Consider the following 15,865-nt stretch of genomic DNA (forward strand, 5'->3'; position numbering starts at 1 on the left):
CTAACAACGTCTCCGGCCACCGATAGATCGATCTCCGACCAGACGGTGCGACTCTTCAATCTCTTCGATCAGCCATCCCCTTGTAAGCTTCTTGGTTCTCTCTCCAATCTCCTTCTTTCTTTCTCTTTCTCTCTCTATAATATCATAAGGACGTTTGTGTTTCTCTCTCTATAATGTTGATGTTTGAAACTAATATCTTCTTTATTAGCTGTCAAATTTAAAAGGTTATAATTTTTAGTTGTTTAATACTATTAGCTGTCAAATTAAAAGGCTATAATTTTTAATTGAATAATACTACTATCTATCATTTGTTTTTTTTGATAAAACCTTTTAGAAGTTTTGTTTTTTTAGTAGAAACTTTTAGAATAAAGTCTGATTATTTGTTATATATATATATATATATATATATATATATATATATATATATATATATATATAAATATAAAATAATAATAAAAATAATAATAATAATAATAATAATAATAATAATAATAATAATATGTTAACTATTATTTTGATATTATTAATTTTTTTAGTTATTTGTTAACTGTTAATTAATTATGTCATGTAGAGTAAGCCAAAATGAAAAAAACATGCAACACTTGATGGATTTTTATAAAGAAAACATGAAAGTTCTTCTCAAGTACCGGTAGAGCCACCCCCAAATGTTATAGATACAAATACTCCTAATGATAGTGATCCTGTGGCCGTGAATCAACCCAAAAAACCTTGTCTTGAAATGAATGATGTTGATCTTAATACACTAGAACAAGATCCTAGTTTGCGTATCCAAATTTACGATTATCCAATCAATCAACGAGATATAGTTCTGTGAGCTTATATGAATCTTGGTCCCTTTCAACCAACACTTTCTGCATATCCAAAATCTGGACCAGAAGACCATAAACGTAGCTTTCAAGGTTCTTGGTTCAAGCAATTTCCATGGCTTGAATATTCACAGAGTTCAGATGCTGCATTTTGTTTTCCATGTTTCCTTTTTAACAAACCTTCTGGAATGGGATACTACGGCCAATGGACATTTACGATAGACGGATTTCAAAATTGGAAGAAAGTAGGTGGGAAAAATGTGTTTTTTGCAGCATATGGGAACTGAGTGTACATCTTTTCACAATGTTGCACAAAAATATACAATGATTTGTTAAACGAGACTCAAAATATGCGAAATACGTTTGAGAAATTTACCGATGAAGATCGTAAGAAGATTAGATTGAGATTGAAAGCTATTATTTATGCGGTCCATTGGTGTGCCTTTCAAGCAATTGCATTTAGAGGTCATAATGAAAGACCTGATTCCATTAACAAAGGAAATTTCCTTGAAATGTTGGAGGCAATTTGTTCTTTTAACAATGAAATGAAAGAATTGTTTCGTACTGGTCCTAAACATGCATCATATACATCACCAACAATTCAAAAGGAGATTTTAAACCTTATCTCTAATAGGGTGAGACGGATGATTTGTGAGGAGATTGATGGTGGAAAATTTTGTTTACTTGTTGATGAAGAACGTGATGAGTCTAACAGAGAACAAATGTCTATTGTTTTGAGATTCGTAAATAAAGATGGCGTTATTATGGAGCGTTTCTTTGGATTTGTTCATGTTCCCGACACTACATCACAAACTCTGAAGGATAGAATATATTTTCTATTGACATATAACAATCTTGATTTTAAGTCGATTCGTAGCCAAGGGTATGACGGTGCAAGCAATATGCGAGGTCATTTCAAAGATTTACAAGCATTGATTTCAAAGGATTGTCCATCTACATATTATGTTCATTGTTTTGCTCATCGATTGCAATTAGAATTAATGGCCGCTTCACAAGGAGTTATTGTGGTGCAAAAAAAATTTACTAAATTATTTTTTGTTATCAACGTCGTTGGTGCTTCTTCCAAGCGTTCCGACTAACAAAGAGATGCACAAGCCAAACAAATGGCATATTTTAAATCTATTGGTGAGTTGAAGACTGGTAGAGGCCTCAATCAGATTGGTGCATTACAACGGGCTGGGGATACCAGATGGGGTTCTCAGTTGAAATCGGTTTCAAGCTTAATAAAAATGTTTAGTCCGATTTGTGAGGTTTTACTTAAAATTATTGAGGATGGCACAGGTTCGATCAAAGGAGATGTAGATTCAGCATATGAGATTATTACTACATTTGAATTTATTTTTGTTCTACATCTCGAGAAAGAAATAATGGAGATCACAGATTTACTTTTCCAAGCTTTACAAAGACAATCTCAAGATTGATGAAGTGATAAATGAGTATGAAACAAATCAGAGTCAATCAAATGTAATTTGAACATGAGAAGTAAATATAATCTGGTTTCAGCTCTATTATTTCCGATGAACACGAGTACAAAATGATAGTAAAAAGGGTGAACTCTTACAATCACTCTCTGACTCTTACTCTCTACTCAATGCTCAACTCCTATTTATAGGAAACAGGAAGTACAAAAAATACTAAGGCTTAGACGTTAAGCTTCGTACATGAGACACCTTAGCAAATACATAACAAAACATATGAAGAGAACAATTAAACAGACTTCGACTGATTACAACATATTTCGACCCTACAATCTCCCCCTTTGTAATCAAGTCGAACTTCTCAAGGTGAGAGAATTTGTGCAGCAAACAACATCACTCTTCGTATCTCCGTATACCATGAAATAATCTTCTTTAACTCCTTCTTATCCCCTTGGTTGTTTTTCGAACAGTTATTCATACGAACAATAAAGTCCGTATACTGGGATGTAGTGTACCTCTCCACTTCGCACGCCTGGAACAAAAATCTTTTAGCCTTCCCATTCTTATCCTTTCCTGCGAAGACCAATCCAAATGGTTTTAAGCAAATCTCCCCATCTTCATATTTCTTCAACTCAACTTGAGTCTTCGTGACTTCCATAGGAACTTTCACTTCCAACCCCTTCGCAATAGCCAACTCCACATTAGTAAGGGCCAAACACTCATAGTAATTATTTATGAATATTTTGATGTGGGCAAGACCAAGTCTAAACACTTCTGGATCTGTTCCTTGAAGATGCGAGGCATTCTTGTCTTTCAAAAGCAATGCAACTTGTATAAGATCATACAAGTTCATTAAAGGAAAATCAGCAACAGAGAAATCACAGATTTGACCATTCGCCCTTGCAACATGAAAATGAAAATTTTGCATCATGTTCTCGAACAGAACATCATTCGTAATACTGATCACCTTCTTTATCTTCACCAAAGACCATATCTCCTCTGGAACTTTCCCAAGAACAGCATGAAACCTAAGTTTCATATAAGTGTAGTCATCATCATTATCAAACTTTTCAGCAATCCTGTATTGAGCCATGATGAACATCATCTCATTCACAGGGAAATCAAGTTGGTTCATATCTGAGTTAGCAACAGCATAGCTTTGTTTCGGCTTGTTCAGAAAAGCATAGATATGATTGTATGCAACTTTCGCTTCGATAGTTTTATAATTGTAATGCTTGCTTGGATCACCCTTATCCATTCCACGTGGATCACTCGCACGAAGTCTCATAATACTTTGAATCACCCTTTGTTTCTCCATTTCAGCTTCAACTTCGGCTTTCTTCTCTTCTTTTGATTTCTCAACAATAATAGTTTTCCCTTTGTCTTTATTCCCAGGATTTTCAACAGTGTCCTTAGGTTTTGAACTACTTCCCCCTTCACCAGAAGATTGAATCACGATGCCTTTGTTGATTGGCTTTGTGGTCACCACTGTCGAACTTACAGGACCAGCTATTGAAACAATTGGCTTTGTTAATGGAATTTTCATTGTGAAAACTTTTCCAACAACCTTCACTTCTTCATGCACACTCTCACCAACCTTCCTTTCTCCTCCTTGCACCCTTGTGACAACAGGCGGGACATCTGTTCGTAAAATGTTTGAAATTCTGGACAAAGGAGCCAATTGCTTATGAAGGATAGCTTCAAACTGAGTAAAATTTTGGGACAAAAACTCTGGTGTAATAAACGAAGAAGAACCAGACTTCGAGATTAAAACCTTCAAATCTTTTAACTGAGTAGTGATCTCAGCGAAACTATTAGATTCTTGAGTAGATAACTGAGTAAGTTGAGGACTCATTGCTTCGTATAATTTCACGAACTTGGTAACCACATCAGCAATAATATCAACTTTCTGATTAAGAGAAGCATAATCTTTTTGTACCACTTCCATCTCTTTTGCCATTTCTTCTCGAAGCTCTTGAAGCTTGAAATTGATATCTTCTCGCACCTTTTTCACATCTTGAACGAACAATACGTGTCGTTCCTTAGCTGACTGTTTGAAATCTTTAACTTCTCCTAGAAAATTCGAAGATTGAGACTTCACACGTAACTCATTATTCTTATCATTCTGGTCCAACTTCTCCATTATGCGTGACTCAGATGCTTGAATCAATCCAGAACATTTAGTAACCATCCTGGCTTCGACAACTTTGAGCAGACCATCAATTTCCATACTTGACACATAATTACTCCCCCCCATATCAGCTTGAGATTGAATAATCGAATTCAACTTCTTGTTAAGAATCTTGAACTGCTTCATAGACATTAACATGTAATCTGGAAAATTATCTTCCTCATCATCAAATTCCAAGTCATCGAAAGTACCTCCAAAACCTCCTTCGTCAGTATCAGTTTCAGTTTCATCAATGGTTTTGGGTGGATCAGTGGATTAAGATGAGAAAAGAGTAGTAAATGGATGCTTGATAACATGTTCAAAAGTAGGTGAATTGGTGGTGTGGGAAACAGGTACAATATAAGCTGGTAATGAAACAGAAGTATCCATGGTAGATAAGATAGGAATACCTTGAACTGATACTGAAATGCCTTTATTCGAATCTCCTTCACCCATGTTGACATTTACAGCTGTCTCAGATACGTTTGTAGTGATGTCTGAAGTTCGAACCTCCTCAGTAACTGAATCGGTTAACGAAACTTCGAGTGGTATGACCTCAGTCTGCTCAGGAGTCAATGTCGGTTTGGAGAGAGTAGCTTCGGGTGTTTCAGGAACTTTCTCACCTTCGGACGATTCCTCTTGAATAACCAACTTTCGTTTCTTAATCTTCTTCTTGGAAATATGCTTTGCCACATCTTCAGCTCTTCGTTTATTTGACGAAGGAGAAACAGGAGCTGGAACCTCACGAATAGGAACCCCTTGATGAGTAATATGTGGTTTACGAACCATGGTTGGAGAAAACCTAGAAGATCCGTCTGTAGACTTTCGTGAACCACGAGATTTCTATTTTATTCTTCTAAAAACACTAGACTTTGATGGAATTGTTTCCTTAGCTTGTTCATCAACAACAGGCTCAACAGGAGTTGTCAAAACATTCGAAACTTGCTCCTCTGTCGTAGACTGTTTCTTTGTAGACTTCTTTGGCTTGGGTTCTTGCACAGGCTTCTCAGGAGTCGCCTTTGCATCCTTCTTTGACCGTCTTGATTTCTTAGAAGGACCAACATCCTCTTTTGATAACAACTTTCCTGTTTCGACATCAGGATTAATAGACTTCAAATACTTAATTAATACCGAGTTGGTTGGATCAACACGTTTTAACATTGCATCAGGGATTCTAGCAATGTTTGAAAACACCTCAGCATCATCTGTAACCTCCTTTGGAAAGTGATACTTCAAGAATTCAGCTTTATCTTCATCAGCTGGCACTTCAATCCCTTCTTTGTCATAAACATGACGAAGAATCAAACTCCAGTATCTTGTACATGATATTCCTTGAACCACATTGGTGTTCTCCACACTTTTCTGAAATTCCTTCCACATTTGAGTAGAATAATCAACCGGAATATCATAGTAAAGGCCAGCAACATGGCATATACCTCCATTCTTCCTTTATCCAATCCAACACTGCGACTAATCAAGCAGCGTAGAAAAATACCAAATAAAAAAATTCCAAATACTTGGAAGTCCAGACTTCTTGAAATCACTGATCTTAGTGAGTGGGGGTTGATGACCCATCTCATTGAACATATAGATGATTTGAGCAAACGAAAGATCAGTGTACGGTGGAGAATTAGGAATTTCAAGAATCTGACAAAACATCTTCTTGGATATACTAGTCTTCTTATCGTTTACCAGATTAAACATGATAACATCCAGAGCTTTGTTGTATGATGCAGTAGATCCTGCTATGGAAAGCCAGGATAGAGGAACAGCAAAAGAGTTGAACATGGCAGTAGAAAGAACAGAGCTTTTCAAAGCGACAACCAACATCTTCAACTCTTCTGGATACAGTGAAACATCCCCTTCGACTTGATAAATTGGTTCCTTGAATCTTCATAATCGGTTGGGAAGTAATATCTTCAGTTGTTTGTGATGTAGCATCGACACCAGCAGGAATAGCCATGATTAGGGTTTTTAAGCTTTGAAGAACAAATTGATTTTGCAGAGACAATTTGGGAATTTTTCTTTTGTGAGCGTAAACTGATAAAGTACCCTTGAATCCACTTTTATATGTAACCCTGGAATTTGAATTTAAAGCGGGATAAGCATTAAATGAGATCCAACATGGCACCTTGAAACTCGCACCGCTATTCCGATAAAGTAGCCATGCGTCAAAAAGTAACTGTCACTTCTCCTTGAAAACCGGAAAGAATACGAGACGTCTAGTCAAACAGCATGTTTGTTTATACCAATGGAATTGTAACCGTCATAAGCCTTCAGATGGAGGTAAGGCTCTTTCACTTCTGGGATGAAAAGCGAAGTCATGTGCCAGACTGTCGAAATCATCAGCCTGAGTTGGTATTACTCAGAACCTCAAGGATTTCGTGAGTGCAGTGTGCCAAAAGAATAAGATAAGAAGCAAATTAATGAAAATTTTGGAATCTGTGATGTCGAAAAATAAAATTTCGACACAAACGCAGTAAAACCTTGGGCAAAGGTTGCTTCGTTAATCATCAAGAGAGATAACCAACAGCTTGCATATGTTCCCATGAATTACAATCGAATACTTATAGAGAAGTATCGAAGGGCTTCTTTTTCAAGGCTTTGTGGGTGGTTTAAAATTTCGTTACATATCAACCTAAACATAAGGTGAGAAATTATAACAGAAATTACTTGTTTGACCAGTGTAGTCAGTGACAAGTATGCTTTGGATTAATTTGAAAGTGACTTAGAAAGCAAACGAAACTCACACGGAAATCATATTCAAGAAAATAAAATTTGTGTGCTGGATCTTGTTGGGTAACAAATATCGTGGGATTCGAATATTTGATCAAGACCACTCAAACGAATTGAATATGATTTGGAGTTTCGAAAATTGGTACATAAACAAATGTTTCGTGAAAATATGGAACTTAGTTCCCCGTCAATTCCTTAAAAGGTTAGAAGATTGGGTTTCACTTTCATCACGGTCTCATGATGTCAGATCATAAACACAGAGTTTTGATATATCTAAGTCTTGACGGGTTGTATCAAAGACCTCTTGGATATATGTCTTCGTGTGTGAAAGTGTAAGAATGTTGATGAAAAATATTGATTCACAAAATCAATTGTACCTCTGTTATGATTGGACCAAACAGACAACTCTTAACTCATTTGAGAAGAGTAAGGTAGCTCAGAAGACTAATGTGAATACAAGCCTGATTGGGAAGAAATTTTCGTAATGAAAATTTCATTAAGGCTTTCAAAATCACACATTAAGTCAATGGAGGCTTGGGTCGACATGCTGCAGCATGCTTCTAGGGACAGTCTAACTAGTACAAAGTTGTCGAAATTTTACCTTCCCATAGAAACGCAAGCATGACCGTTGTAAAACTTTCATGAAATCTGTACGAAGAAAAGACAAAGAACAAAATAACAAAAATCTTTTTGATATTTTTGATTTTTCGAAAAGAAAGGAAATATTTTTGTGTTTTTAAGTTTTTCGAAAAAGAAAACAAACAACAAAAGAAAATATATTTGGAATTTTTGGTTTTTCGAAAATAGAATGACAAAACAAAAATAAAATCTTTTTGAAGTTTTTGATTTTTCGAAAATAAAACTAGGATACTAACTAACGAAAAACATGTGACCGACTAACGAAAAATTTGACAAACTAACGAAAATTTGATAAACTAACAAAAATTTGACAAACTAACGAAAATTTGTACTCCAAAACAAATTGCTCTAGATGTCGAATTCGAAGCGTGTCGAAGCGCTGAATGTGAACAGTAACTTCTGAATGGTTAATACTATCAGCCTCTGAATGAAGCATTATTGCTTCTGAATCGACACATTTGTATAACACTTCTTTGTCATACATTCGAAATCATTCCTGGAACTGAACATGCTTCGATCATTCCCAAACCTGTCAAAATTCGAACAAATGATTTTTCATCCAAAGCCTTTGTAAAAATATCAGCAAGCTGATCAGTAGTTTTTACAAAATGAACTTCAATGTTGCCATCTTCCACATGATCTTTGATAAAATGATAACGAAGAGCAATATGTTTGGTTTTCGAATGTTGTACTGGATTATGACAAATGCGTATAGCACTTTGTGAATCACAATACAATGGAATCTTTTTCATATTAATGGCATAATCTCGCAATTGACTCTGGATCCAAATAATTTGCAAAGTGCAAGCAGCAACTGCAACATATTCAGCTTCAGCAGTAGAAATCGAAACACACGTTTGCTTTTTCGACTGCCAAGTAACCAACTTTCCATCCAGGAATTGACATCCACCACTTGTGCTTTTTCGATCCAAAGTACATCCTCCTAGATCTGCAGCTGAAAATGCCTGAATAAAAAATCCTGATTTCGAAGGATACCACAATCCTAACGAAATTGTTCCCTTGAGACAACGAAAGATATTTTTCACAGCAGTTAAGTGTGGTTCTCGTGGATTTGCTTAATACATAGCACAATTACATACAGAAAACATGATATCAGGTCGACTTGCAGTAAGATAAAGCAATGAACCTATCATACTCCTGTATAAGGTAAGATCAACCGCAGGTGTTTCTAACGAAGGTGTTAGCCTTGTTCCAACTGCCATTGGTACTCTTAACTTCGTGCTATTTGTCATTCCAATTTTTTCGAGCAAATTCCTTGTATATTTTTCTTGATTGATGAAAATTCCTTCTTTTCTTTGATAAATGTTTAAACCAATAAAATTATTGATTTTACCCGTCATGCTCATTTCGAATTGGATTTTCATCAAACTTTTGAATTCACTAGGCAAAGCGGGGTCAGTAGAGCCAAAAATAATATCATCGACATAAATTTGAACAAGCATTAGATGATTCCCAACTTTCTTTCGAAATAATGTGGGATCAACTGATCCTTGTTTAAATTTCGATTGTTTTAAGAAACTGGTAAGAGTTGCATACCATGCTCTTGGTGCTTGTTTTAACCCATATACTGCTTTATCTAAAATATACACGTGATCAGGATATTCTTCATTAATGAAACCTGGAGGTTGTTCAACGTAAACTATTTCTTCAAGTTCACCATTGAGAAAAGCAAATTTTACATCCATTTGATAAACACTAAAATCTTTGTGAGCTGCATAAGCCAAAAATATTCGAACAGCCTCGAGTCTTGCGACAGGGGCAAAAGTTTCTTCATAATCGATACGTTCTTGTTGCGAATATCCTTTAACAACTAATCGTGCTTTATTTCGTACAATATTTCCATCCTTGTCGGTTTTGTTTTTGAGAATCCATTTTAATCCGACAATCGAAACATTTTCAGGTTTAGGAATTAATCTCCAAACCTTGTTTCTTTCGAATTCAGCCAATTCAGATTGTATTGCAACAACCCAATCAGAGTGTTCCATTGCAACCTTAACTGTCTTTGGTTCTATTTTTGAGATGAAAACATTAAACATGCAAAATTCTTGATATGTATTCAGTACCTCATTCTTCGCACGAATTTGAGCTCTAGTCAAAACTCCTTCTTGAGGATTTCCAATGACTTGTTCTTTTGGATGATTTCGTGTCGATTTTTCTACTGGTGGATATGCTGGATCAAAGTCCAAATGTGCATCTTCGTATATTTCTTCATTTTCAGATCCTACAACAGAAATATTATCATTAGTTTCGTGAAACTCATCATTCTGATCAAGAATTATTGTATCATTGTCATTATGTTCATTTTCCTCATCATCATCATTCTAATGCTCCCCCTCGAAACTTTCATTCTCCCCCTCAAAAGAATGATCCCCCTTTACATTTGAAGGTGTAGATAAGTGCTCCCCCTCCACGTGTGCATCCAACATACTTTCGCCATTATCAGTTGTAGACATTGTGATTGTCGAGTCATCAGAATGTTTCGAAGATTCAGGGATTTGATTATCTTCAACATTGACTTCAGCATCTGCAGCCCTATCTGGAACACCCAAAATTAAATCATAATCAAAATCAGACGAAATAGAAATTTCAGACTCATCATTTGATTCATTAAGAATTGGTTTTTGTTCGAAATGTGTTTCAAGTTGTTTCACATAATAATCATCAAAAGTGAGGTCAAATGTTTCTTCAACTTTTCGTGTTCGCTTAGTCAACACTCTGTATGCAACCGAATTTTGTGAATATCCCAAAAATATTCCTTCATCAGTCTTAGCTTGAAATTTCGAAAGAATATCTTTGAGATTCATGATAAAGCACCTGCAACCAAAAAAATGAAAGAATTTAACATTTGGTTTTCGGTTATTTATAATTTCATACGGAGTGATATTGAAACGACGATGAATAAAAGAACGATTCTAAGTAAAACATGTTGTTGAAACTTCTTCTGCCCATAGATATTGAGGAAGATTCGCATATGTCAACATTGTTCTTGCTGCTTCGCAAAGAGACCTATTCCTTCGTTCAAGTACACCATTTTGTTGTGGTGTATATGGTGATGAAAAATTATGCGAAGTTCCTTTCTCAGTTAAGAACGAATCCAACACATTATTTTTAAACTCAAAACCATTATCACTTTTGATTTTTCGAACATTCTTTTTCAGACTTGTCTCAATTTTCTTGATAAAATCAATCATTGTTTGAGCGACTTCAGATTTTAACCTGAGAAAATACACCCAAGTAAATCGTGAAAAACCATCAACAATAACCAAAATGTACCGTTTCTTGTTGAGAGTTTCAACAGTTGATGGTCCACAAAGGTTAATATGAAGAAGTTCCAATGGTTCTACAGTTTTCGAATCTATCACAATTGGATGTCCTTTCCGATGCTGTTTCCCTTGTTCGCAAGCTGCACATAAAGTATCATTGTCAAATTTTAATACTGGTAAGCCACGAACAAGATCATCAATAACCAACTTATTCAAATTTCGAAAATTTAAATGTGATAAACGACGATGCCACAACCAGCTAACATCAGATGTAGCTTTCGAAAGTAAACAAACCGAAGGTTTCCCAAAAATAGGTTTTATGTCAAGAGTAAACATATCGCCATGTCGTTTTGATTTCAGCAACACTTCGTTCGTTTTAACCTTTGAAATGATACTTCCTTCTTCGTTAAACACAACTTGATTGTCAGTGCCCACAACGAGTTGTGAAACACTTATCAAATTATGTTGAAGACCTTCGACATAAGCAACACGATTTACAGTGAACTGTCCATTCGTTACTTTCCCATATCCTTTTACTTGACATTTGTGATTGTTCCCGAACTTCACAACCCTAGCATTTTCCAAACATCGATAATCTCGTAAATTCTCCTTTCATCCAGTCATGTGACGTGAGCAACCACTATCGATGTACCATTTCTCATCATATTGCTCGTCACATAAAACCTGCAATTATTGAAAAAATTTAGGTACCCAAGGCTGTTTGGGTCATTAGAAATTAGTTTTAAAAACATAATGAAATGAAGAACCTTTGACCGAATCATGAACTTTTGATTTTAGACTATTAATTAAGTCTACATCATTAGATAAAGGAACCGAAACATAAGTTTTCGATGGTTTAGGATTTTCACTTACATAAGCCTTCGTCTTCTTAGATTGTGCATGTTCATTCTTTTCTTTCGAAATTGGTTTCCAAGACTTTACCGACACATTCAATTCCTTCGAAGATGAACTTTCAGTTGACGAAGTATTCACATACTTCTCATAAGATTCACGAATTTGCTGTTGAGAAAATTTTCCCGTTTGATACTTTTTACCATTCTTCTCAAGCCAATTGTTGATTGTTTCAACCTCAGAGGAACCTTTTGTGTATGAAACTTTAGTGGTTTGTTTTGCAGATGGATTCGGAAAATTCGGTTTTTGTGGAATGAAATCAACATTTGATTTAGGACGAAATGCCTTGGCATAACTGTAACGCCCGCGTTTCCAGGCTAGGCATTATTGTTGATGTAAAAGTCTAGGTTAATCCTTGTAACTCTTTTTGAAGTATTAATGATGAAATACTTGAGTATTATGTGAATTATGTGTTTATTTTCTTAATTATTATAATTTAATGAATTAAGAATAAAATAAGCGTCAAAATTAAAGTGTGAGATAAGCTCGATATCTTTGCATGAAGATGTAGTGGTTGAAACAAGGATTCCGGAGATATAAAGAATGTCAAAATCCGAGTTATAACGAAGAAGTTATGACCTGTCGAAGTTTCGCGACATAACCGGCAACGCTGAATGACGTAAAAAGTGAAATTTACGTTAGAGCGATATTTAGCCTTAGTAATATAAATTAAAATCGTAGAGTTCGTTAAACCGAGAGTGTGCATAAAAAGAACGCCCAAATCTGACTTCATATGAGGAAGTTATGATTTTCCGAAGTTTCGACTTAGCAGTATGCAGCCCGAATACTCGATTTGAGATCGAGCGGTTTTTAGCCAAAACAATCTAAACGAGAATCGAAGATCTCGTTAATAGTAGCGAAACGATAAAAAGACAGGCGAAAACGGACGTCAGATGAAGAAGTTATGAATTTATAACGGAGTTTTCCTGTCCCGGCCTACTAAAAATAAATAATAAAAATAAAATCAAAATTAGCCGACGAAGTCTAAACGAAAGTTGTAGAGCGTAGTCTCACCTACGCGGGGATATAAATAACGTCGAAAACGGAGTTCGTATGAGGAAGATATGAATTTTTGAAGTTTATTAAATAATTAAAATATTAAATTTAATTATAAATTCCGATATTATCCAAAGGAGGGGAGTCAGCGACCTTATCCGGGTTACGCCCAGCGTAACTAGGATTTACGCCCAGCGTAAATCAAGGATCCAGCCCCCTATAAAAGGAAGTCGAGGCTGCCGAGTTTCAGTTGCTATTTTCTTTCCTTCTCTCGCGTTTTTACCTCGTTTTTCGTGCAAGAATTATCCCGAAGCCCCGGTATCATTCCCGAGTCCCGAAGCAAGTCTCGAAGCCCCAAAGATCCCGAGAAGTAAAATTCCCGAGCCGAAGCTCTGCCCGCGAGGAGCCCAATTTTTGTGAAAATCTTCCAGATCTGCCGAAGAATACTACTTCTACAAGCAGTAGTGCTGTCCGATCATCTTCTGATCAAGTGAGTGTGTAGTTACTTTCTTCTAACGCATAATTATGAAGTATTTTATATGAAATACGTGCTATGTGTATATTTTGTTGTTATATGTGTGAATGTATATTCACTTTCTTCTATCTCATAGATATGATTTATTCTCTATGAAATACGTGTTATGTGTATGTGTCTCATCTGTTGTTTGGAATATGTATTGAATGAGAATGCTATACAGGTTTTAAACTATGTATAAAAATATATATTTTTATCTACTAATATGTTGGGTAGAACATGGGTAGATAATTGATGTGTGATAAACAGATGAGAGGCCTCAATGTTGTTTTTGATTCAGTCATCTAGCGGAGTTTAGATGACGACCACGGAATTTTCTAGACAGTCCTGTGGAACGCTAGCAGGTTCGCCACCTGTAGGTGTTAATGAACTTGGGTGTTCATTCGCTGTACTCCATCCCCTCATGGTTGCCTTATTTGACTTATATTGCTGAGGAACCCCCGAAGCATGTGTTGTCGCCCCGATGAAATATTCTTAGACTAGGTCCCTTATGTTAGTTGTCTTAGGGACGTAAAGTGAGAATAACGGGAATGGGTAATTGGGTTATTGTTGGTTGGTGGAATTAAATATAATTATTTATTGTGGGTTGAAAACCCTATATGCTCACCAGGCTCCCAAGCCTGACCCACTCAGTTTTCTTTGTATTACAGGTAGTGGCGCCAGAGCATAAGTTGGATGACTTGTCAAGTTATTTTTGGATTATAGACCTGTTGTTTTATATATAACTGTTGTAAGGTCTGTATTGTAATGTTTATGTTTTTGGTCTGTTTATCGGAACATGACATCCCGAGTTTTGTTATATAATGAAAATACATTTCTTTATGAAATGCTTTGGTAAATCTTAGTTTATCATATTTCGTTTTGGGAACAAATTCCGCAACTCTTTTAATCAAAGGATTACTCTGAAATCATTTTAAAAGCATAAATTAAACCGGTCTTTTCTGGTCGTGATTTTGGGGATGTCACAGTTGGTATCAGAGCATTAGTTTAAGCGAACTAGGAATTTGTAGGATTTCTAGACTTAAACTTAGAATGCTAAGTGAAGATTGTGAGATGTGTGTCTGTTATATTTTAGACACGAGCACTAGTTTATTTTAGGAAAATTGCCTAAAATGCTTTTATGTGCTAAATGTTATATGTTTGCCATATATGATATTATTTGTTCGGATCTATGGTCTGTTGGCGACCGGATCTGGAAACCTTATGTGTGTAGGATTCTAAGCGTACGTCTACGATATTAGAACTAGCATGTAAATGTTTCGGAGTGATAAGGATGATTTGAATATATATCGTGAATGAGGATCTAATTTCAACTTATTCGGTTTATAGATAAAAAAATGGTGAGAACGAGGAGTGGAGTTGGAAATGCTGATGAAAACAGGAATCAAATACCAGTGATTGAGGAAATACCTGTTGTAGCAGCAGCACCTGAGCCAATGACAATGGCTGGTGTACAAATGATGATTCAAACAATGTTAGATCGTCAGATGGAGGAGACTAGGCGGTTGCTTCAACAGAATCGTGAAGAACTGTCAATTCAAGTGGAAGAGCCCGAATTAAACGAAGGGCACTCGGAAGGAGGAAACTTCAGTGGATCTGTTGGTCAAGCCAAACCACCGATAGTTAGGCAGAACAACCAGGATAGAAAGGAATGATGGAATGGGATGCAAGTATAATGATTTTCTTACTTGCAAACCATCGACCTTCACTGGAAAGGAGGACCCGATCGGAGTCATGGATTGGATATCGGAAATGGAGCTAGCCTTCATGATGTGTGGCTGCAGAGACAAGTTGCAGACCACTTTCGCAGTACGCCAGTTCAGGGGTGGAGCTGTTTGTTGGTGGAACACTTTAGGGAAGACCCTAAGCCCTAATGAGCCACTTCAACTGACATGGGCAGAGTTCTTGGTGCAGTTCAAGCGCAAGTTCTGTTCGGCCCAAAATCTGTTGGAGTTGGAGAACAAGTTTCTGACATTGACAAAGGGCAGCATGTCAGTTAATGAATACACAAATGCTTTCACAGACAAGATGGAGTTTGCTTTGCGCATCGTTCCAGATGAGCTGACAAAGGTTGACCGATACGCAAAAGGACTCCCATGGGAGTACGCGGTGCCAGTGCGTTAGGCACCTACTCTAGAGGCAGCTATTAGGGCTGCCAAGTCTGTTGAGGACATGATCAAGGGAAGAACCGCCGACAAGGTTGAAGTTGGCGAAAAGAGAAAATTTGTAGGAACTTCAAGTTCCAATAAGAAAAGTAAATTTTCGAAGTCAAATTCGAAGAAGTTTGGAGGAAAGGGTGGCGAAGCGAAATGGTGCGAGAAATGCAA

General features: G+C 36.3%; 1 protein-coding gene across 1 annotated transcript; it reads left to right on the plus strand.

Moving 5' to 3' along the window:
* Window positions 1-1,177: 1,177 nt before the first annotated feature.
* Window positions 1,178-1,927, plus strand: LOC145132005 (uncharacterized). The gene has a single exon (XM_079066646.1). It carries the CDS (start codon window positions 1,178-1,180, stop codon window positions 1,925-1,927), a length of 750 nt encoding a protein of 249 aa, XP_078922772.1.
* Window positions 1,928-15,865: the final 13,938 nt, after the last annotated feature.

The sequence above is a fragment of the Lactuca virosa genome, chromosome 8, assembly GCF_052849685.1.
Source record: "Lactuca virosa cultivar CGN04683 chromosome 8, Lactuca_virosa_CGN04683_v6, whole genome shotgun sequence".
NCBI lineage: Eukaryota > Viridiplantae > Streptophyta > Magnoliopsida > Asterales > Asteraceae > Lactuca > Lactuca virosa.